The sequence below is a fragment of the Nerophis ophidion genome, linkage group LG22 (genome assembly GCF_033978795.1).
Source record: "Nerophis ophidion isolate RoL-2023_Sa linkage group LG22, RoL_Noph_v1.0, whole genome shotgun sequence".
NCBI lineage: Eukaryota > Metazoa > Chordata > Actinopteri > Syngnathiformes > Syngnathidae > Nerophis > Nerophis ophidion.
Window position 1 is genome coordinate 5693634 of NC_084632.1, and position 23976 is coordinate 5717609.

The 23976-nt window shown below is 43.0% G+C and overlaps 1 protein-coding gene across 1 annotated transcript in view; it reads right to left on the reverse strand.

Annotated features, from left to right (window-relative positions):
- The window catches only part of fbn2b (fibrillin 2b), a 300303-nt gene that overhangs the window by 107679 nt on the left and 168648 nt on the right, over positions 1–23976 (reverse strand). The window contains exon 16 of the mRNA XM_061883097.1: positions 2585–2710. Within this exon, the coding sequence (XP_061739081.1) occupies positions 2585–2710 (126 nt within the window). The remainder of the gene's footprint in view (positions 1–2584; positions 2711–23976) is intronic.

Consider the following 23976-nt stretch of genomic DNA (forward strand, 5'->3'; position numbering starts at 1 on the left):
AGCAGCAATAGTTTTCGTTCAATCCGGCTAAAATTTCACACACATGTGCGTTTTAGTCCTCTAAGGGTGTGTACCAAATTTCGAGGTGATTCAACTAACCGGCTAAATGTTACAGTGAGTGTTTTGTAGGGCGCAGTGAGCTATGTGGGAATCTGACTCAAGGGGTTAACTTAGTAACAGCGCCACCATACCAGACCATACCGTACCATACCATACTAAACGTCACTAGGATGACAAGAGTTATTGTACGACAAAACTATTAACTGATGCGGCAAGGGAGCAAAGGTCTGCAGATGTCTCACTAAGTCTTGTAAAAAGGCTGGGATGGTGGCGTATTAATGCCAATAGATGCTTCACAGCAGCAATAGTTTTGGCTCAATCCGGCTAAAATTTCACACACATGTGCGTTTTAGTCCTCTTAAGGTGTGTACCAAATTTCGAAGTGATTCAACTAAACGGCTAAATGTTACAGTGAGTGTTTTGTAGGGCGCAGTAAGCTATGTGGGAATCTGACTCAAGGGGTTAACTTAGTAACAGCGCCACCATACCATACCAGACCAGACCAGACCAGACCATACCATACCAGATGTCATTAGGATGACAAGAGTTATTGTACAACAAAACTATTAACTGATGCGGCAAGGGAGCAAAGGTCTGCAGATGTCTCACTAAGTCTTGTAAAAAGGCTGGGACGGTGGCGTATTAATGCCAATGGATGACATGCAGGTGAAGTGAAGTGAATTATATTTATATAGCGCTTTTCTCAAGTGACTCAAAGCGCTTTACATAGTGAAACCCAATATCTAAGTTACATTTAAATCAGTGTGGGTGGCACTGGGAGCAGGTGGGTAAAGTGTCTTGCCCAAGGACACAACCGCAGAGACTAGGATGGTGGAAGCGGGGATCGAACCTGCAACCCTCAAGTTGCTGGCAAGGCCGCTCTACAAACCGAGCTATACTGTTCGGGTCACCACATAAAGCATGTGGTCATCAAAGCGTTGTTGAAACCCCCTATGGGTTGTGTTGAAAAGATTCACAAGACATGCTTGGATATATGTAATACAGATATCATCAACTTTTTATAATCATTAGTCAATGACTTGCCGGCAGTAAGTCGGACTCGTTTCCAGTGAGGGTTGGACTACGCCAAGGCTGCCCTTTGTCACCGTTTCTGTTCATAACTTTTATGGACAGAATTTCTAGGCACAGTCAGGGCGTTGAGGGTATCTGGTTTGGTGGCTGCAGGATTAGGTCTCTGCTTTTTGCAGATAATGTGGTCCTGATGGCTTCATCTGGCCAAGATCTTCGGCTCTCACTGGATCGTTTGGCAGTGTGAAGTGACTGGGATGGGAATCGGTACCTCCGAGTCCGAGTCCATGGTTCTCGCCCGGAAAAGGGTAGAGTGCCATCTCCGGGTTGGGGAGTACATCTTGCCCCAAGTGGAGGAGTTCAAGTACCTCGGAGTCTTGCTCACGAGTGGGGGAAGAGTGGATCGTGAGATCGACAAGCAGATCGGTGCGACGTCTTCAGTAATGCGGACGCTGTATCGATCCATTCTGGTGAAGAAGGAGCTGAGTCGGAAGGCAAAGCTCTCAATTTACCGGTCGAGCTACGTTTCCATCCTCACCTATGGTCATGAGCTCTGGGCTATGACCAAAAGGACAAGATCATGGGGACAAATGGCCGAAATGAGTTTCCTCCGCTGGGTGGTGGGGCTCTCTTTTAGAGATAGGGTGAGAAGCTCTGCCATCCGGGAGGAGCTCAAAGTAAAGCCGCTGCTCCTCCACATGGAGAGGAACCAGATAAGGTGGTTCGGTTATGTGGTCAGGATGCCACCCAAACCCCTCCATAGGGAGGTGTTTCGGGCACATCCGACCAGTAGGAGGCCATGGGGAAGACCCAGGACACGTTGGGAAGACTATGTCTCCCGGCTGGCCTGGGAACGCCTCGGGAAACCCTGGGAGGAGCTGGACCAAGTGGCTGGGGAGAGGGAAGTCTGGGCTTCCCTGCTTAGGCTGCTGCCCTCGGATGAGCAGACAAAGATCGATGGATGCTTTTCTGGAACAGTGAACGTGATTTAGTTTCAAACGTTCTTGGGTAAGGGTCCTTTCTTATACTCTGTCATACACAAATGTTTTTGTAACAGTACTGAGAAGGTGAACGTTCGTTTTCCGCCTAATGTAATCCGATATATCAACGCAGAACGACCCGATAATACATCCTAAGTGAGCATTCTCCAGATCAACCCTGTTCTGTGGGTTGGTGGCATAAATCTTAAGGCGTCAACACCTGGTTGTGCTTCGTTGTGCCTGACTTGGGGAACACATTAACACCTGGTAATGTTCCACGGGGCGTTTCCGTCTCACACCGCGTGCAAATGGTGTTGTGAAAGTGTGTTTGTCTGCGGGCCAGAGTGACTCATCACATGCCGGATCATCCTACGTTCCACCAGCCTATCAACCAATTACAGCGGCCCTGGAATTTGGAATTCGCCCGAGTGGCCGGAGAGGACGGATTTTTTACGACAAAAAGAAAAAGAACAACCCAGAGAATGTTGTCCGGAAGGTTTTTGCTGGACACTCACCCACACATCTGGAGCCATCTGTGCTGGAGATGTACCCGCGTGGGCAGCTGCAGACGTAACTGCCGGCCGTGTTGGTGCACTCGCCTCCGTCGCACACGCCAGGGATGGTGCTGCATTCGTCAACGTCTGCGGACAACAAAAAATAGCATAACATTTTAGAAATAAAAAAATCTATAATAAAACATGAGTTATTTTGCAAATACCATACTAAAAAAATACATCTGAATTAGGGTTGTATGGTATACCGGTTCTAGTAAAGTATCGCGATACTAATGAATCAAAAACGGAACTAACATGGTTAAGAAATACTGATGTAAAGGGTAGGTGTAACGCTGGTGAAATGTAATAATCACTTATTCTTCTATTCTTTGATACTTCACATTAGGTTTGGATGATACCACACATTTAGGTATCGATCCGATACCAAGTAGTTACAGAATCGTACAAGAAAATGTAATACCTAATAAACCAATTATGATATGGTTAAGAAATACTGATGTAAAGGGTAGGTGTCGCGCTGTTAAAATGTAATAATCACTTATTCTTCTCTTCTTTGATACTTTACATTAGTTTTGGATGATACCACACATTTAGGTATCGATCCGATACCAAGTAGTTACAGGATCGTACAATAAAATGTAATACCTAATAAACCAATTATAATATGACTAAGAAATACTGATGTAAAGGGTAGGTGTCGCGCTGTTAAAATGTAATAATCACTTATTCTTCTCTTCTTTGATACTTTACATTAGTTTTGGATGATACCACACATTTAGGTATCAATCTGATACCAAGTAGTTACAGGATCGTACAAGAAAATGTAATACCTAATAAACCAATTAGAATATGGTTAAGAAATACTGATGTAAAGGGTAGGTGTCACGCTGTTAAAGTGTAATAATCACTTATTCTTCTCTTCTTTGATACTTTACATTAGGTTTGGATGATACCACACATTTAGGTATCGATCCGATACCAAGTAGTTACAGGATCGTACAAGAAAATGTAATACCTAATAAACCAATTATAATATGGTTAAGAAATACTGATGTAAAGGGTAGGTGTCACGCTGTTAAAGTGTAATAATCACTTATTCTTCTCTTCTTTGATACTTTACATTAGGTTTGGATGATACCACACATTTAGGTATCGATCCGATACCAAGTAGTTACAGGATCGTACAAGAAAATGTAATACCTAATAAACCAATTATAATATGGTTAAGAAATACTGATGTAAAGGATAGGTGTCACGCTGTTAAAATGTAATAATCACTTATTCTTCTCTTCTTTGATACTTCACATTAGGTTTGGATAATACCACACATTTAGGTATCGATCCGATACCAAGTAGTTACAGGATCATACAAGAAAATGTAATACCTAATAAACCAATTATAATATGGTTAAGAAATACTGATGTAAAGGGTAGGTGTCACGCTGTTGAAGTGTAATAATCACTTATTCTCCTCTTCTTTGATACTTTCAATTAGTTTTGGATGATACCACACATTTAGGTATCGATCCGATACCAAGTAGTTACAGGATCGTACAAGGAAATGTAATACCTAATAAACCAATTACAATATGGTTAAGGAATACCGATGTAAAGGGTAGGTGTCACGCTGTTAAAATGTAATAATCACTTATTCTTCTCTTCTTTGATACTTCACATTAGGTTTGGATAATACCACACATTTAGGTATCGATCTGATACCAAGTAGTTACAGGATCATACAAGAAAATATAATACCTAATAAACCAATTATAATATGACTAAGAAATACTGATGTAAAGGGTAGGTGTCGCGCTGTTAAAATGTAATAATCACTTATTCTTCTCTTCTTTGATACTTTCCATTAATTTTGGATGATACCACACATTTAGGTATCGATCCGATACCAAGTAGTTACAGGATCGTACAAGAAAATGTAATACCTAATAAACCAATTATGATATGGTTAAGAAATACTGATGTAAAGGGTAGGTGTCACGCTGTTAAAATGTAATAATCACTTATTCTTCTCTTCTTTGATACTTTCCATTAGTTTTGGATGATACCACACATTTAGGTATCGATCCGATACCAAGTAGTTACAGGATCATACAAGAAAATGTAATACCTAATAAACCAATTATAATATGACTAAGAAATACTGATGTAAAGGGTAGGTGTCGCGATGTTAAAATGTAATAATCACTTATTCTTCTCTTCTTTGATACTTTCCATTAGTTTTGGATGATACCACACATTTAGGTATCGATCCGATACCAAGTAGTTACAGGATCGTACAAGAAAATGTAATACCTAATAAACCAATTATGATATGGTTAAGAAATACTGATGTAAAGGGTAGGTGTCACGCTGTTAAAATGTAATGATCACTTATTCTTCTCTTCTTTGATACTTTACATTAGGTTTGGATGATACCACACATTTAGGTATCGATCCGATACCAAGTAGTTACAGGATCGTACAAGAAAATGTAATACCTAATAAACCAATTATAATATGGTTAAGAAATACTGATGTAAAGGGTAGGTGTTGCGCTGTTAAAATGTAATAATCACTTATTCTTCTCTTCTTTGATACTTTACATTAGGTTTGGATGATACCACACATTTAGGTATCGATCATTTACCAAGTAGTTACAGGATCGTACAAGAAAATGTAATACCTAATAAACCAATTATAATATGGCTAAGAAATACTGATGTAAAGGGTAGGTGTCACGCTGTTAAAATGTAATGATCACTTATTCTTCTCTTCTTTGATACTTTACATTAGGTTTGGATGATACCACACATTTAGGTATCGATCCGATACCAAGTAGTTACAGGATCGTACAAGAAAATGTAATACCTAATAAACCAATTATAATATGGTTAAGAAATACTAATGTAAAGGGTAGGTGTTGCGCTGTTAAAATGTAATAATCACTTATTCTTCTCTTCTTTGATACTTTACATTAGGTTTGGATGATACCACACATTTAGGTATCGATCATTTACCAAGTAGTTACAGGATCGTACAAGAAAATGTAATACCTAATAAACCAATTATAATATGGCTAAGAAATACTGATGTAAAGGGTAGGTGTCGCGCTGTTAAAATGTAATAATCAGTTATTCTCCTCTTCTTTGATACTTAACATTAGTTTTGGATGATACCACACATTTAGGTATCGATCCGATACCAAGTAGTTACAGAATCATACATTGGTCATATTCAAAGTACTCATGTGTCAGGGGACACATTTACTCAGTTTATAAACATAATATGAATTTACAAAAAAACAAAAAGATGCCCAAAAAATATCGACGTAATCATAGTAGTATCGCTATTGACTTATGATTGAACTCATAAGTCGAGCAGATATTTAAGTATTCATCTTTATTTGAACGAAAACATTGTTTTGAAAGGTATGATGATATAATATTTTGTCTTATTATGAGAGATGAGTAAAGTGTAAATATATGTAATTGTACACAGTACAATTTATTTTTGTAATACATTTATAAAGAAAAGATACATGTGGAGGGAGGGCGTGGCCTGCGGGGTGTGCAAGGACCGGCCTCAAAGACAGCGGCAGGTGAGTAGATTGCCCAGCTGGGCCTTGTTCTCTAATCACCTGTCGCCTTTATTAGCAGCAGCCGGAACGAGGCAAGTTGTTGGGAGTTGCAGTTGGAGATAGAGCGAGAGACACAACACGCACTGAGAGATACAGGGGACCGAAAAGTCGTAAATATATCGTTGGAAAGCACATCATACTTGAGTATGCAAAATAAAAGACTTGCACCAACCTGTCTACCGGGCTCACGAGAGATCCATCGGCACCAGGAGAACCCTCCCCCGCTCGGAGACATTCACAATAAGGTACTTTATTAACATACATTTTTCCACCCTTTCAGGGGCCACACAAATTGAACTGGCCCCTGGGCCTTGAGTTTGACACCTGTAAGTTAAGACTAACCCTGGCGCTTACATATACAAATAATATTTCTCATGAGATTGTGCAAGTTTACAAACTGTTTGTACTTGATTATCGGGCCCCTAAGCGTTTACAAAGGTTTTAAAAATGTTTGACTACTTTATTAAATAATTTCACTGTAGCCATTGCGTTTGATGACACACAAACCGCATAATACACGCACAATAAGGTACTTTATTAACATATATTTTTTTCCACCCTTTCGGGGGCCACGCAAATTGATTTGGCCCCTGGGGCTTGAGTTTGAGACCTGTAAGTTAAGACTAACCCTGGCGCTTACATATATAAATAATATTTCTTATGAGATTGTGCAAGTTTACAAACTGTTTGTACTTGATTATCGGGCCCCTAAGTGTTTACAAAGGTTTTAAAAATGTTTGACTACTTTATTAGATAATTTCACTGTAGCCATTGCGTTTGATGACACACAAACCGCATAATACACGCACAATAAGGTACTTTATTAACATATATTTTTTTCCACCCTTTCAGGGGCCACACAAATTTGTTCTGGCCCCTGGGGCTTGAGTTTGACACCTGTAAGTTAAGACTAACTGACTGACTAACCCTGGCGCTTACATATATAAATAATATTTCTCATGAAATTGTGCAAGTTGACAAACTGTTTGTACTTGATTATCGGGCCCCTAAGTGTTTACAAAGGTTTTAAAAATGTTTGACTACTTTATTAGATAATTTCACTGTAGCCATTGCGTTTGATGACACACAAACCGCATAATACACGCACAATATGGTACTTTATTAACATATATTTTTTCCCACCCTTTCGGGGGCCACGCAAATTGATTTGGCCCCTGGGGCTTGAGTTTGACACCTGTAAGTTAAGACTAACCCTGGCGCTTACATAAATAAATAACATTTCTCATGAGATTGTGCAAGTTTACAAACTGTTTGTACTTGATTATCGGGCCCCTAAGCGTTTACAAAGGTTTTAAAAATGTTTGACTACTTTATTAGATAATTTCACTGTAGCCATTGCGTTTGATGACACACAAACCGCATAATACACGCACAATAAGGTACTTTATTAACATATATTTTTTCCCACCCTTTCGGGGGCCACACAAATTGATCTGGCCCCTGGGGCTTGAGTTTGACACCTGTAAGTTAAGACTAACCCTGGCGCTTACATATATAAATAACATTTCTCATGAGATTGTGCAAGTTTACAAACTGTTTGTACTTGATTATCGGGCCCCTAAGTGTTTACAAAGGTTTTAAAAATGTTTGACTACTTTATTAGATAATTTCACTGTAGCCATTGCGTTTGATGACACACAAACCGCATAATACACGCACAATAAGGTACTTTATTAACATATATTTTTTTCCACCCTTTCGGGGGCCACACAAATTGATTTGGCCCCTGGGGCTTGAGTTTGACACCTGTAATTTAAACTAACTGACTGACTAACCCTGGCGCTTACATATATAAATGATATTTCTTATGAGATTGTGCAAGTTGACAAACTGTTTGTACTTGATTATCGGGCCCCTAAGTGTTTACAAATGTTTTAAAAATGTTTGACTACTTTATTAAATAATTTCACTGTAGCCATTGCGTTTGATGACACACAAACCGCATAATAAACGCACAATAAGGTACTTTATTAACATATATTTTTTTCCACCCTTTCGGGGGCCACACAAATTGATTCGGCCCCTGGGGCTTGAGTTTGACACCTGTAAGTTAAGACTAACCCTGGCGCTTACATATATAAATGATATTTCTTATGAGATTGTGCAAGTTGACAAATTGTTTGTACTTGATTATCGGGCCCCTAAGTGTTTACAAAGGTTTTAAAAATGTTTGACTACTTTATTAGATAATTTCACTGTAGCCATTGCGTTTGATGACACACAAACCGCATAATACACGCACAATAAGGTACTTTATTAACATATATTTTTTTCCACCCTTTCGGGGGCCACACAAATTGATCTGGCCCCTGGGGCTTGAGTTTGACACCTGTAAGTTAAGACTAACCCTGGCGCTTACATATATAAATAACATTTCTCATGAGATTGTGCAAGTTTACAAACTGTTTGTACTTGATTATCGGGCCCCTAAGCGTTTACAAAGGTTTTAAAAATGTTTGACTACTTTATTAGATAATTTCACTGTAGCCATTGCGTTTGATGACACACAAACCGCATAATACACGCACAATATGGTACTTTATTAACATATATTTTTTACCACCCTTTCGGGGGCCACACAAATTGATTTGGCCCCTGGGGCTTGAGTTTGACACCTGTAAGTTAAGACTAACCCTGGCGCTTACATATATACATAATATTTCTCATGAGATTGTGCAAGTTTACAAACTGTTTGTACTTGATTATCGGGCCCCTAAGCGTTTACAAAGGTTTTAAAAATGTTTGACTACTTTATTAAATAATTTCACTGTAGCCATTGCGTTTGATGACACACAAACCACATAATACACGCACAATAAGGTACTTTATTAACATATATTTTTTCCCACCCTTTCGGGGGCCACACAAATTGATCTGGCCCCTGGGGCTTGAGTTTGACACCTGTAAGTTAAGACTAACCCTGGCGCTTACATAGATAAATAACATTTCTCATGAGATTGTGCAAGTTGACAAACTGTTTGTACTTGATTATCGGGCCCCTAAGCGTTTACAAAGGTTTTAAAAATGTTTGACTACTTTATTAGATAATTTCACTGTAGCCATTGCGTTTGATGACACACAAACCGCATAATACACGCACAATAAGGTACTTTATTAACATATATTTTTTTCCCACCCTTTCGGGGGCCACACAAATTGATTTGGCCCCTGGGGCTTGAGTTTGACACCTGTAAGTTAAGACTAACCCTGGCGCTTACATACATAGATAACATTTCTCATGAGATTGTGCAAGTTGACAAACTGTTTGTACTTGATTATCGGGCCCCTAAGTGTTTACAAAGGTTTTAAAAATGTTTGACTACTTTATTAGATAATTTCACTGTAGCCATTGCGTTTGATGACACACAAACCGCATAATACACGCACAATAAGGTACTTTATTAACATATATTTTTTCCCACCCTTTCGGGGGCCACACAAATTGAACTGGCCCCTGGGCCTTGAGTTTGACACCTGTAAGTTAAGACTAACCCTGGCGCTTACATATATAAATAATATTTCTCATGAAATTGTGCAAGTTTACAAACTGTTTGTACTTGATTATCGGGCCCCTAAGCGTTTACAAAGGTTTTAAAAATGTTTGACTACTTTATTAGATAATTTCACTGTAGCCATTGCGTTTGATGACACACAAACCGCATAATACACGCACAATAAGGTACTTTATTAACATATATTTTTTCCCACCCTTTCGGGGGCCACACAAATTGATCTGGCCCCTGGGGCTTGAGTTTGACACCTGTGAGTTAAACTAACTGACTGACTAACCCTGGCGCTTACATATATAAATAACATTTCTCATGAGATTGTGCAAGTTTACAAACTGTTTGTACTTGATTATCGGGCCCCTAAGTGTTTACAAAGGTTTTAAAAATGTTTGACTACTTTATTAGATAATTTCACTGTAGCCATTGCGTTTGATGACACACAAACCGCATAATACACGCACAATAAGGTACTTTATTAACATATATTTTTTCCCACCCTTTCGGGGGCCACACAAATTGATCTGGCCCCTGGGGCTTGAGTTTGACACCTGTGAGTTAAACTAACTGACTGACTAACCCTGGCGCTTACATATATAAATAACATTTCTCATGAGATTGTGCAAGTTTACAAACTGTTTGTACTTGATTATCGGGCCCCTAAGTGTTTACAAAGGTTTTAAAAATGTTTGACTACTTTATTAGATAATTTCACTGTAGCCATTGCGTTTGATGACACACAAACCGCATAATACACGCACAATAAGGTACTTTATTAACATATATTTTTTCCCACCCTTTCAGGGGCCACACAAATTGATCTGGCCCCTGGGGCTTGAGTTTGACACCTGTAAGTTAAACTAACTGACTGACTAACCCTGGAGCTTACATAGATAGATAATATTTCTCATGAAATTGTGCAAGTTGACAAACTGTTTGTACTTGATTATCGGGCCCCTAAGTGTTTACAAAGGTTTTAAAAATGTTTGACCACTTTATTAGATAATTTCACTGTAGCCATTGCGTTTGATGACACACAAACCGCATAATACACGCACAATAAGGTACTTTATTAACATATATTTTTTTCCACCCTTTCGGGGGCCACACAAATTGATTTGGCCCCTGGGGCTTGAGTTTGACACCTGTAAGTTAAGACTAACCCTGGCGCTTACATATATAAATAATATTTCTTATGAGATTGTGCAAGTTTACAAACTGTTTGTACTTGATTATCGGGCCCCTAAGCGTTTACAAAGGTTTTAAAAATGTTTGACTACTTTATTAGATAATTTCACTGTAGCCATTGCGTTTGATGACACACAAAACCGCTGCAGAAACGTGTAACTACAGCCAAATAACGTCAAAACTCCCGTCATCTCTACTTTGCAAACCCAGTGGCCTCCAACAAACTGCTGTTAATTCAATTACGGTTCCATAATGGGGGAGAAGAACTCAATAAACCCCAATAAAACGTCAATGACCTCTGAGAATACTAAAAGCGGGGCCCACCTATGTGCGCTGAACTTTATGACGCCGCATGATTACTGGCTGAGGGGTTGGGTCCGGGGCTCGGGGGCTCATTGCTTCATGCCGGGAAAACCCCAAAGTCAGGATCCGTGCTGGATCAGGTTTTTATGATGTGTGCCACTTATTTATTACTACACTGCTGGAGGGCTTTATTACTGTAGGGTAAGTGGGTGTGCGGTCCACACTCTATGTTGTGTGTTAGCACATTTTTCAATCATCAATCAATGTTTACTTATATAGCCCTAAATCACTAGTGTCTCAAAGGGCTGCACAAACCACCACGACATCCTCGGTAGGCCCACATAAGGGCAAGGAAAACTCACACCCAGTGTGACGTCGGTGACAATGATGACTATGAGAACCTTGGAGAGGAGGAAAGCAATGGATGTCGAGCGGGTCTAACATGATACTGTGAAAGTTCAATCCATAATGGATCCAACACAGTCGCGAGAGTCCAGTCCAAAGCGGATTCAACACAGCAGCGAGAGTCCCGTTCACAGCGGAGCCAGCAGGAAACCATCCCAAGCGGAGGCGGATCAGCAGCGCAGAGATGTCCCCAGCCGATACACAGGCGAGCAGTACATGGCCACCGAATCGGACCGGACCCCCTCCACAAGGGAGGGGGGGACATAGAAGAAAAAGAAAAGAAACGGCAGATCAACTGGTCTAAAAAGGGAGTCTATTTAAAGGCTAGAGTATACAAATGAGTTTTAAGGTGAGACTTAAATGCTTCTACCGAGGTGGCATCTCGAACTGTTACCGGGAGGGCATTCCAGAGTACTGGAGCCCGAACGGAAAACGCTCTATAGCCCGCAGAACTGCACGCATCATAGTTAGCCACCTCGGTAGAAAACATGTCCAACTCTGAAACACTCAAAGCAGAAAAAACGTATTCTAATTTAACTGACTCCTTACCCAGACCAGTAGTCTCGCATCTTCCATTTAAATCCGTCTTCAGGATGGAGGGAAGTGGTGTTCTGTGGGGATTAGCCTTCTGCTTTGTTTTTAGCCCCGCTCGGCATCCGCGTTTCCGATCACACCGCTGGCGTCTGCTCCGTAGACGGCCCCCGCTGCTACTAGACTCCCCTGCTTCACAGGCCGCTGGATGTAGCCGCCGACGTATTCCCATGCTAGTTAGCAGGTTTAGCACGCACGCGTCTATCAGTCCAAAACGGCCCGATATGTCCACATCCAGAAGTGTCTGGCGGTCGTACGTGATCACGGAGTGACCACGATTTTAAGAACTATTTTCCGTAATCTTCACTAAATAAACCTCTTGACACATTTATTGATCACTTAAGGCTGGATTATGCTTCTATGGACCAAGAAAATTGACCATATTACGCCTATACTGTATATACCTTTGTATACGTATATATATATATATATATATTAGGGGTGGGCAAATTAATGCGTTAATTACGAGTCTACATGTGCTTTGTGGACTTGGAGAAGGCATTGGACCGTGTCCCTCGGGAAGTCCTGTGGGGAGTGCTCAGAGAGTATGGGGTATCGGACTGTCTTATTGTGGCGGTCCACTCCCTGTACGATCAGTGCCAGAGCTTGGTCCGCATTGTCGGCAGTAAGTCGGTCACATTTCCAGTGAGGGTTGGACTGCGCCAAGGCGTTAAGAATTCACCGGGGAGCCAAGGGGGCGCCAGCATGCAAAAGTTTGGGAACCATTGAGCTAGACGAAGTGGCTGGGGAGAGGGGAGTCTGGGTTTCCCTGCTTAGGCTGTTGCCCCCGCGACCCGACCTCGGATAAGCGGAAGATGATGGATGGATGGATGGAATTACGAGTTAACTCATCAATCTATTAACGCCGACAATTATTTTATCGCGTATTTGTGTGAAGACTCTTCTTCGGCATGGTAATGCCGGTGTGGTTTTTCCAGGGATGCGTTGAAGCGATAAAAGTTATAGGGTATTTATTTAATAATGAAAGGCTATGAACAAAAACACTGGTGTAAAGAGAAAATGTAAACAAAAGACGCGAGCGTGAAAGCTAGGACAAAACACAAGGAAAATTAAAACTTGGTACGAGGACACAAAAGAGTAAACAAAAACATTCAGCATGAAAGCTGGAAAATAAAGTGGCTTAGCATGAGAGCTAGCGAGAAAATACATACATAGAATGATGAGAGTCGTCACTGTTGCGCGTGGGCAAATTAGGATCCGAGAATGAGTAAACAGAAAAGGTGAGCTTGAATAGGAAGGTGAAAATTAGTAGCAGGTGTGCGGGGCGAGACTAACAGGTGGACTGATGTGTAACCATAGTGACAGGAAATAAACGGGTCAGACTGAGAATGAAAAAACAAACATGTGAAGATCTGAGCAGCAGATCGCAACAATTTGCGCATGTTGTTTACATGCTTTTATTTTGTTAACGCCTTTTCTTATAAAGACGGTGGCGCCCGGACGGGCTTCGGCGTGGAGGGGCTCTTGGTAAAGATGGAACATTTGGCAAAAATACCGGAAAATTCTGCAAATTTCCTGGCTGGCTTACAGCGTGGTCACTCCGGGATCACTTACGACCGCCAGACAATTCTGGATGTGGATAGATCGGGCCGTTTTGGACTGAATTAGGCGTGCTTGCTAGACCGGCTAGCTAGCATGGGAATACTTTGCCAGCTACATCCAGCGGCCTGTGAAGCAGCGGAGTATATGTGTTGTCCGTCTATTTATGAATCATGCAGACCAGGAGTGTTGGCTGAGTTCTTAACGTTTACTTTCAGAGCGTGCATATCACAACCTATGCTCGTCACTCCTGTTGCATGCTGGGTAGGGTAGTTCTTTTTTCCCCTAGCTCATAACATCACAATATAGTACCATGTATATGATGCCTTCAGTTTATCAAAGCACCAAGCAAACAATCGGAAAATTCCCATCATATCAATTCCTATATATGGTCATAATTATTTTAAGTGCACTACGCAGAATAAACACAACATTATTAATATTGCTACTATGGATAATTTGATCAAAAATTCCCTAAAACAGCCCACTACCTATAATATAGGTTTTTTAAACATAAAATCCCTTTTTTTCCTGCTGTTACCTCAGAAATTGCCTGTTCAGATGTTATGATTGTGGCTCAGAGATTTGTATGTAGATTATATTTATTTTCCATAACAAACAGGATAACTTAAACACCCTGGCAGTGGCAATAAGCTTAAATGTTTGTATTTACATTTTTGGAGTTGATTTTCATCAAATATGCTATTTAACTGCTACTGTTTAACAAGGACTGATTTAAATTGTGTTTGCACAACAAATGTTTTGGCGCTTTTGTTCATGTGGGAGAATATTCCAATAAAGGTGCACTACACACTACTTTTGAATTCATTATTGGGCTTTGTGTATACAATGCAGTTAATCGCGATTAATCAGAGAAAAAGTGCGATTAACTTCGATTAAAATTTTTAATCGTTGCCCAGCCCTAATATATATAAATATATATACCGGTTCACCTGCACTGGCTTCCTGTGCACTTAAGATGTGACTTTAAGGTTTTATTCTTACATATAAAATACTACACGGTCTAGCTCCATCCTATCTTGCTGATTGTATTGTAGAAACCCTGTTTCCATATGAGTTGGGAAATTGTGTTAGATGTAAATATAAACAGAATACAATGATTTGCAAATCCTTTTCAACCCATATTCAGTTGAATGCACTACAAAGACAAGATATTTGATGTTCAAACTCATAAACTTTCTTTATTTTTTTTTTGCAAATAATTATTAACTTAGAATTTCTTGGCTGCAACAGGTGCCAAAGTAGTTGGGAAAGGGCATGTTCACCACTGTGTTACATCACCTTTTCGCTTGTACCCGTGATCTTATCCTTTCTGTCATGGCCCAAAGCTCATGACCGTAAGTGAGGATGGGAACGTAGATCGACCGGTAAATTGAGAGCTGTGCCTTCCGGCTTAGCTCCTTCTTCACCACAACGGATCGGTACAACGTCCGCATTACTGAAGACGCCGCACCGATCCGCCTGTCGATCTCACCATCCACTCTTCCCTCACTCGTGAACAAGAATCCAAGGTACTTGAACTCCTCCACTTGGGGCAGGGTCTCCTCCCCAACCCGGAGATGGCATTCCACCCTTTTCCGGGAGAGAACCATGGACTCGGACTTGGAGCTGCCGATTCTCATTCCGGTCGCTTCACACTCAGCTGCGAACCGATCCAGTGAGAGCTGGAGATCCCGGCCAGATGAAGCCATCAGGACAACATCATCCGCAAAAAGCAGAGAGCTAATCCCGTGGACACCAAACCGGAACCCCTCAAGGCCTTGACTGCGCTTAGAAATTCTGTCCATAAAAGTTATGAACAGAATGGGTGACAAAGGGCAGACTTGGCGGAGTCCAACCCTCACTGGAAATGTGTTCGACTTACTGCCGGCAAAGCGGACCAAGAAAGACAAAGAAAAATGCAAACTTATTGTCATTTATCGTAGATTTGTTTTGAAGTGAGTTTGTGACAGGAGAAGGGATGGGTGCCAAATTCGGTACTTTTAAAGGCACCGACCGAATTCTGTCAGCACTACCGGCTATCGATTCACGTAAAATCCAACATTTCCATATTTCTTTTAACAACACTCAATAAACGTTTGGGAACTGAGGAAACTAATTATCGAAGCTTTGAAAGTGGAATTCTTTCCCATTCTTGTTTTATGTTGAGCTTCAGTCGTTCAACAGTCCGGGGTCTCCGCTGTCGTATTTTACGCTTCATAATGCGCCACACATTTTCCATGGGAGACAGGTCTGGACTGCAGGCGGGCCAGGAAAGTACCCGCACTCTTTTTTTACGAAGGCACGCTGTTGTAACAATTGTCTTGCTGAAATAAGCAGGGGCGTCCATGATAACATTGCTTTGATGACAACATATGTTGCTCCAAAACCTGTATGGACCTTTCAGCATTAATGGTGCCTTCACAGATGTGTAAGTTACCCATGCCTTGGGCACTAATACACCCCCATACCATCGCAGAAGCTGGCTTTTCAACTTTGCGCCTAGAACAATCCAAATGATTATTTTGTTCTTTTTTCTGGAGGACATCATGTCCTCTGTTTCCAAAAACAATTTGAAATGTGGACTTGTCAGACCCAAAGAACACTTTTCCACTTTGCATCAGTCTATCTTAGATGAGCTCGGGCCCAGAGAAGCCGGCGGCGTTTCTGGATGTTGTTGATAAATGGGTTTGGTGTGGTGAACTGAATTTTTCATGTTTTTCTGTGTTGGTTTGCACGTCATGTTTACTCTCGCTCTCGCCCACAGTCTGGACTGCAGCTGACGCTGGGCAATCGTGCACACCTGAAAGTTGATTAGGTGGCCTATTTAGTCTGGGTGCTGACGGTCTACTTTGTATCCACTGCAAGTTCACTCGCATGTGTCTTGGCCTCCTACACACTCGCAGTCTTTCTAGTCTGTCTTGTGCACCTCTCAGGTTTGCCTATTTATACCCTAGCCTTGTCTAGCGCCTTTAGTTAACATTTTGTTTCTTTGTTTTACTTCGTGTTTTGAAGTAAATTATCCTAGCTTCGTCTAGCGTCCTTATTTTGTACTCCTGTTTTGTATTTTTGCCAGCCTGTATTGTTCCTAGCTTTGTCTAGCGTTTTCTGTTCTATTTTTGGTTGTTTAATATAGTTATATATTCATGGTGTGTTTTTGTATTCCCATCATCGCCTTTTGTTTTGGCTACGTTCCACTTCCAACTAAATAAAGGAAGAACTTAACTATACCAAACTACGTCTCTGCATCCTTGGGATGCACTCTCCAATTTCGTAACATTTGGCTTTGCATAGTAGAGTTTTAACTTGCACTTACAGATGTTGCGACCTACTGTAGTTACTGACAGTGGTTTTATGAAGTGTTCCTGAGCCCATGTGGTGATATCCTTTACACACTGATGTCGTTTTTTGATGCAGTACCGCCTGAGGGATTAAAAAGGTCCGTAATATCATCGCTTACGTGCAGTGATTTCTCCAGATTCTCTGAACCTTTTGATGACTTGACGGACCGTAGTTGGTAAAATCCCTAAATTCCTTGTAATAGCTCGTTGAGAAATGTTGTTCTAAAACTGTTCGACAATTTGCTTACAAAGTGGTGACTCTCGCCCCATCCTTGTTTCTGAATTACTTAGCATTTCACGGAAGCTGCTTTTATACCCAATCATGGCACCCACCTGTTCCCAATTAGCCTGCACACCTGTGGGATGTTCCATATAAGTGTTTGATGAGCATTCCTCAACTTTATCAGTATTTATTGCCACCTTTCCCAAATTCTTTGTCACCTGTTGCTGGCATCAAATTGTAAAAGTAATGATTATTTGCAAAAAAAAAAAAAAAGTTTATCAGTTTGAACACCAAATATGTTGTCTTTGTAGCATATTCAACTGAATATGGGTTGAAAAGGATTTGCAAATCATTGTATTCTGTTTATATTTACATCGAACACAATTTCCCAACTCATATGGAAACGGGGTTTGTATATATATCACAGACTTTACCTACAAAAAAATTGTAGCGTACGCTAGAGCCTGATCCAGGTTTTAGGGATTGGGCAGTCACACACCTTCTCTGTTGCCACAGGTGTGTAGCGGTTATGTACTCATATATATATATATATATACACACACACACACACATACACACATACACACACACATAACGGCCACCGGACACATTTTTTTCTCTCAATGTATTATGTGCCGCCCCCACCCCCCGAGTCAAAATAATTGCCCCAGGTCCTCCTTAGAGAATGGCCAGTCTCACTCACAGTGTGTAAAGTTCCATGATTGTAGTTCGGAGGGAAAAGCCCCTCTCCTGCTCCTGCATGACTGAAATACCGACATAAGTGACTTTCCACCTCACAAACGTTCCCAAAACCATTCTTCCCAGAGGAATTACAACTGCAGAGAGAAACAACCGCCTGCACATTTTCACTTCCACTGATGTTTTGCCAAGAGTCCACTCAGTGCGCGGCGTTGGTCGACAGTTTAGCCCAGGGGTGCCCACACTTTTTCTGCAGGCGAGCTACTTTTCAATTGACCAACTCGAGGGGATCTACCTCATTTATATATATCATTTATATTTATTTATTTATGAAAGAGACATTTTTGTAAACAAGTTAAATGTGTTTAATGATAACACAAGCATGTGTAACACATAAAGATGTCTTTCTTTCACAAAGACAAGAATATAAGTTGGTGTATTACCTGATTCTGATGACTTGCATTGATTGGAATCAGACAGTAATGATGATAACGCCCACATTTTCAAATGGAGGAGAAAAAAAGTTGTCCTTTCTGTACAATACCACATGAAAGTGGTTGGTTTTTGGCATCTAATTCATCCAGCTTCCATACACTTTACAAGAAAAACATTGGCGGCAAATTCCGTAGCTTGCTTGATTGACATTCACGGCACCCGAGGGTCTTGTGAGATGACGCTGGCTGCTGCCAGTTCATTATTATGAAAAAATGACAGAGAGGAAGGCGAGAAACACTTTTTATTTCAACAGACTTTCGCGCCGTCCCTTCCGTCAAAACTCTAAAGGCCGACTGCACATTTCCTATCTTCACAATAAAAGCCCTGCTTCATGCTGCCTGCGCTAACAAAATAAGAGTCTCGGAAAGCTGGCGTGCACAAGTGATGTGCACGCCAGCTTTCTGAGGGATCGCTTGTGCACGCCAGTTTTCCGAGACTCTGTATGGTGCCATGACCCTCATCCGGGTCATGGCACCATTGTAGCGGCTCTGCTTAATGGCACTGAAGTTATTTATGCTGGTTATTTATGGCTTAATGGCACTGCTTCGATCAGACTATTTGAAGTTAGGGAGCGAGGTTTACCAACGTACACATGGCCCAGCCAACCTGGCCTCCGTGACACTCAACCCCCTAACCCTCACTCACAGTCATCCGGGGCACGGCACCATTGTAGCGACTCTGCTTAATGGCACTGCTTGGAGCAGACTATTTGAAGTAGTTGGGGAGTGAGTTTTACCAACGTACACGTGGCCGAGCCAACCTGTCTGGCCTCCGTTACACTGACTACCGAGACAAAATCCCGGACTTTCAACTCGTTAATCTCTATTGCTCTTGAAGTTGTTAGGGAGTGAGGTTTACCAACGTACACATGGCCCAGCCAACCTGGCCTCCGTGACACTCAACCCCCTAACCCTCACCCACAGTCATCCGGGTCCTGGTACCATTGTAGCGGCTCTGCTAAATGGCACTGCTTCGATCAGACTATTTGAAGTTAGGGAGTGAGGTTTACCAACGTACATGTGGCCGAGCCAACCTGGCTGGCCACCGTTACACCGACTACCGAGACAAAATCCCGGACTTTCAACTCGTTAATCTCTATTGCTCTTGAAGTTGTTAGGGAGTGAGGTTTACCAACGTACACATGGCCCAGCCAACCTGGCCTCCGTGACACTCAACCCCCTAACCCTCACCCACAGTCATCCGGGTCCCGGTACCATTGTAGCGGCTCTGCTTAATGGCACTGCTTGGAGCAGACTATTTGAAGTAGTTGGAGAGTGAGTTTTACCAACGTACACGTGGCCGAGCCAACCTGGCTGGCCACCGTTACACCGACTACCGAGACAAAATCCCAGACTTTCAACTCGTTAATCACTGTTGCTCTTGAAGATGTTAGGGAGCGAGGTTTACCAACGTACACATGGCCCAGCCAACCTGGCCTCCGTGACACTCAACCCCCTAACCCTCACCCACAGTCATCCGGGGCACGGCACCATTGTAGCGGCTCTGGTTAATGGCACTGCTTCGATCAGACTATTTGAAGTTAGGGAGTGAGTTTTACCAACGTACACGTGGCCGAGCCAACCTGTCTGGCCACCGTTACACTGACTACCGAGACAAAATCCCAGACTTTCAACTCGTTAATCACTATTGCTCTTGAAGTTGTTAGGGAGTGAGGTATACCAACGTACACATGGCCCAGCCAACCTGGCCTCCGTGACACTCAACCCCCTAACCCTCACCCACAGTCATCCGGGGCACGGCACCATTGTAGCGGCTCTGGTTAATGGCACTGCTTCGATCAGACTATTTGAAGTTAGGGAGTGAGTTTTACCAACGTACACGTGGCCGAGCCAACCTGTCTGGCCTCCGTTACACTGACTACCGAGACAAAATCCCGGACTTTCAACTCGTTAATCTCTATTGCTCTTGAAGTTGTTAGGGAGTGAGGTATACCAACGTACACGTGGCCGAGCCAACCTGGCTGGCCACCGTTACACTGACTACCGAGACAAAATCCCAGACTTTCAACTCGTTAATCACTATTGCTCTTGAAGTTGTTAGGGAGTGAGGTTTACCAACGTACACATGGCCCAGCCAACCTGGCCTCCGTGACACTCAACCCCCTAACCCTCACCCACAGTCATCCGGGTCCCGGTACCATTGTAGCGGCTCTGCTTAATGGCACTGCTTCGAGCAGACTATTTGAAGTAGTTGGGGAGTGAGTTTTACCAACGTACACGAGGCCGAGCCAACCTGGCTGGCCACCGTTACACCGACTACCGAGACAAAATCCCAGACTTTCAACTCGTTAATCACTGTTGCTCTTGAAGATGTTAGGGAGCGAGGTTTACCAACGTACACATGGCCCAGCCAAACTGGCCTCCGTGACACTCAACCCCCTAACCCTCACCCACAGTCATCCGGGTCCCGGTACCATTGTAGCGGCTCTGCTTAATGGCACTGCTTCGAGCAGACTATTTGAAGTTGTTGGGGAATGAGTTTTACCAACGTACACGTGGCCGAGCCAACCTGTCTGGCCTCCGTTACACTGACTACCGAGACAAAATCCCGGACTTTCAACTCGTTAATCACTATTGCTCTTGAAGTTGTTAGGGTGTGAGGTTTACCAACGTACACGTGGCCGAGCCAACCTGTCTGGCCTCCGTTACACTGACTACCGAGACAAAATCCCGGACTTTCAACTCGTTAATCTCTATTGCTCTTGAAGTTGTTAGGGAGTGAGGTATACCAACGTACACGTGGCCGAGCCAACCTGTCTGGCCTCCGTTACACTGACTACCGAGACGAAATCCCGGACTTTCAACTCGTTAATCTCTATTGCTCTTGAAGTTGTTAGGGAGCGAGGTTTACCAACGTACACATGGCCCAGCCAACCTGGCCTCCGTGACACTCAACCCCCTAACCCTCACCCACAGTCATCCGGGTCCCGGTACCATTGTAGCGGCTCTGCTTAATGGCACTGCTTCGAGCAGACTATTTGAAGTTGTTGGGGAATGAGTTTTACCAACGTACACGTGGCCGAGCCAACCTGTCTGGCCTCCGTTACACTGACTACCGAGACAAAATCCCGGACTTTCAACTCGTTAATCACTATTGCTCTTGAAGTTGTTAGGGAGTGAGGTGTACCAACGTACACGTGGCCCAGCATAAGTAACCTCCGACCTCACAAATATTGCAAAAAAACGTCTTCCAAGAAGAGAAGAAGCTGTTACAGATGCAAAGGGAAACCTCAACATTCTCACTTCCATGGACGTAATGTCCAGGTGTCCGAAATTCCACGGAGCGTATGTAAGTCTTGTAAGAGAAAACAGGTGCTAATGTAGTCAGAGAGCGTCGAGTGCTCTAATCCAAACACTAGTCTGCAAGAGGCTGAGAGTGACCGAGGGCGTGCGTAACGGCCGCATGCCAAGAGTCTTTCTTTGTTCAGAACTAACAGATGGTTTGCAGCCAGAAGACTGAATTCATGAAAGGACAAAAAAAACTAGACCCGACTAAAAGCAGACCATAAAAAAAGGTGCCTGGTTGAGCCAAAAACAATCAGACAGCCGTCACATCTTGACCGCACTTTATCTTAATTGCCTGGAAACCTGCGCCAGGTCCAAGTGGAGGCTCGGCTGTTTGTGCTTAGAAACGACGGCCGGGCCGACCCTAAGGACCGGTACTCAGACTAAGCCGTTCATTCCATTTCTATAACACTCAGGGTCACGGGGGAGCTGGAGCCGATCCCGGCTGACTCCGGCCAAGACCGATCACAGGACACGTATAAACAAACAAGCATTCTCCCTCACATTCACACCTGGGGACAATTTGGAGTCTCCGATTAGTTCACAGGCAGTCTTTGTGTCCGTGGTTTCGACACCAGTCTATAAATTACTTAGAAATGTGTATCAACTCGAGCTGTCAATAACAATGCAACAATAACAAGGAAATGGTGGAATTTTTTGATACATGTCTCACATCCTAAGTGCGGGACAATTTACCAAATACTGATCAGAAATGCCATCCATTCATCTTCTTCCGCTTATCTGAGGCCGGGTCGCGGGGGCAGCAGCCTAAGCAGGGTAACCCAGACTTCCCTCTCCCAAGCCACTTCGTCTAGCTCTTCCCGGGGGATCCCGAGGGGTTCCCAGGCCAGCCGGGAGAAATAGTCTTCCCAACGTGTCCTGGGTGTTCCCCGTGGCCTCCTACCGGTTGGACGTGCCCTAAACACCTCCCTAGGAAGGCGTTTGGGTGGCATCCTGAGCAGATGCCCGAACCACCTCATCTGGCTCCTCTCCATGTGGAGGAGCCGCGGCTTTACTTTGAGCTCCTCTTGGATGACAGAGCTTCTCACCCTATCTCTAAGGGAGAGACCCGCCACACGGCGGAGGGAACTCATTTGGGCCGCTTGTACCCGTGATCTTATCCTTTCGGTCATGACCCAAAGCTCATGACCATAAGTGAGGATGGGAACGTAGATCGACCGGTAAATTGAGAGCTTTGCCTTCCGGCTTAGCTCCTTCTTCACCACAACGGATCGGTACAACGTCCGCATTACTGAAGACACCGCACCGATCCGCCTGTCGATCTCACAATCCACTCTTCCCCCACTCGTGGACAAGACTCCTAGGTACTTGAACTCCTCCACTTGGGGCAGGGTCTCCTCTCCAACCCGGAGATGGCACTCCACCCTTTTCCGGGAGAGAATCATGGACTCGGACTTGGAGGTGCTGATTCTCATTCCGGTCGCTTCACACTCGGCTGCGAACCGATCCAGTGAGAGCTGAAGATCCTGGTCAGATGAAGCCATCAGGACCACATCATCCGCAAAAAGCAGAGACCTAATCCTGCGGTCACCAAACCGGAACCCCTCAACGCCTTGACTGCGCTTAGAAATTCTGTCCATAAAAGTTATGAACAGAATGGGTAACAAAGGGCAGACTTGGCGGAGTCCAACCCTCACTGGAAACGTGTTCGACTTACTGCCGGCAATGCGGACCAAGAAAGACAAAGAAAAATGCAAACTTATTGTCATTTATCGTAGATTTGTCATATTTCGATGCCATTGTTCAATGTGGTAAGCACAGACTCACGTAAACAATCACAAATGTTGCAATGTACATATTCTGTACAATTGACCACTAACCTACTCGGCGGCCTAGTGGTTAGAGTGTCCGCCCTGAGATCGGTAGGTTGTGGGTTCAAACCCCTGGCCGAGTCATACCAAAGACTATAAAAATGAGACCCATTACCTCCCTGCTTGGTACTCAGCATCAAGGGTTGGAATTGGGGGTTGAATCACCAAAAATAATTCCTGGGCGCGGCCCCCTCTGCTGCTCACTGCTCCCCTCACCTCCCAGGGGGTGAACAAGGGGATGGGTCAAATGCAGAGGACAGTCATTGATACTTTACTTTAAATGGTAACA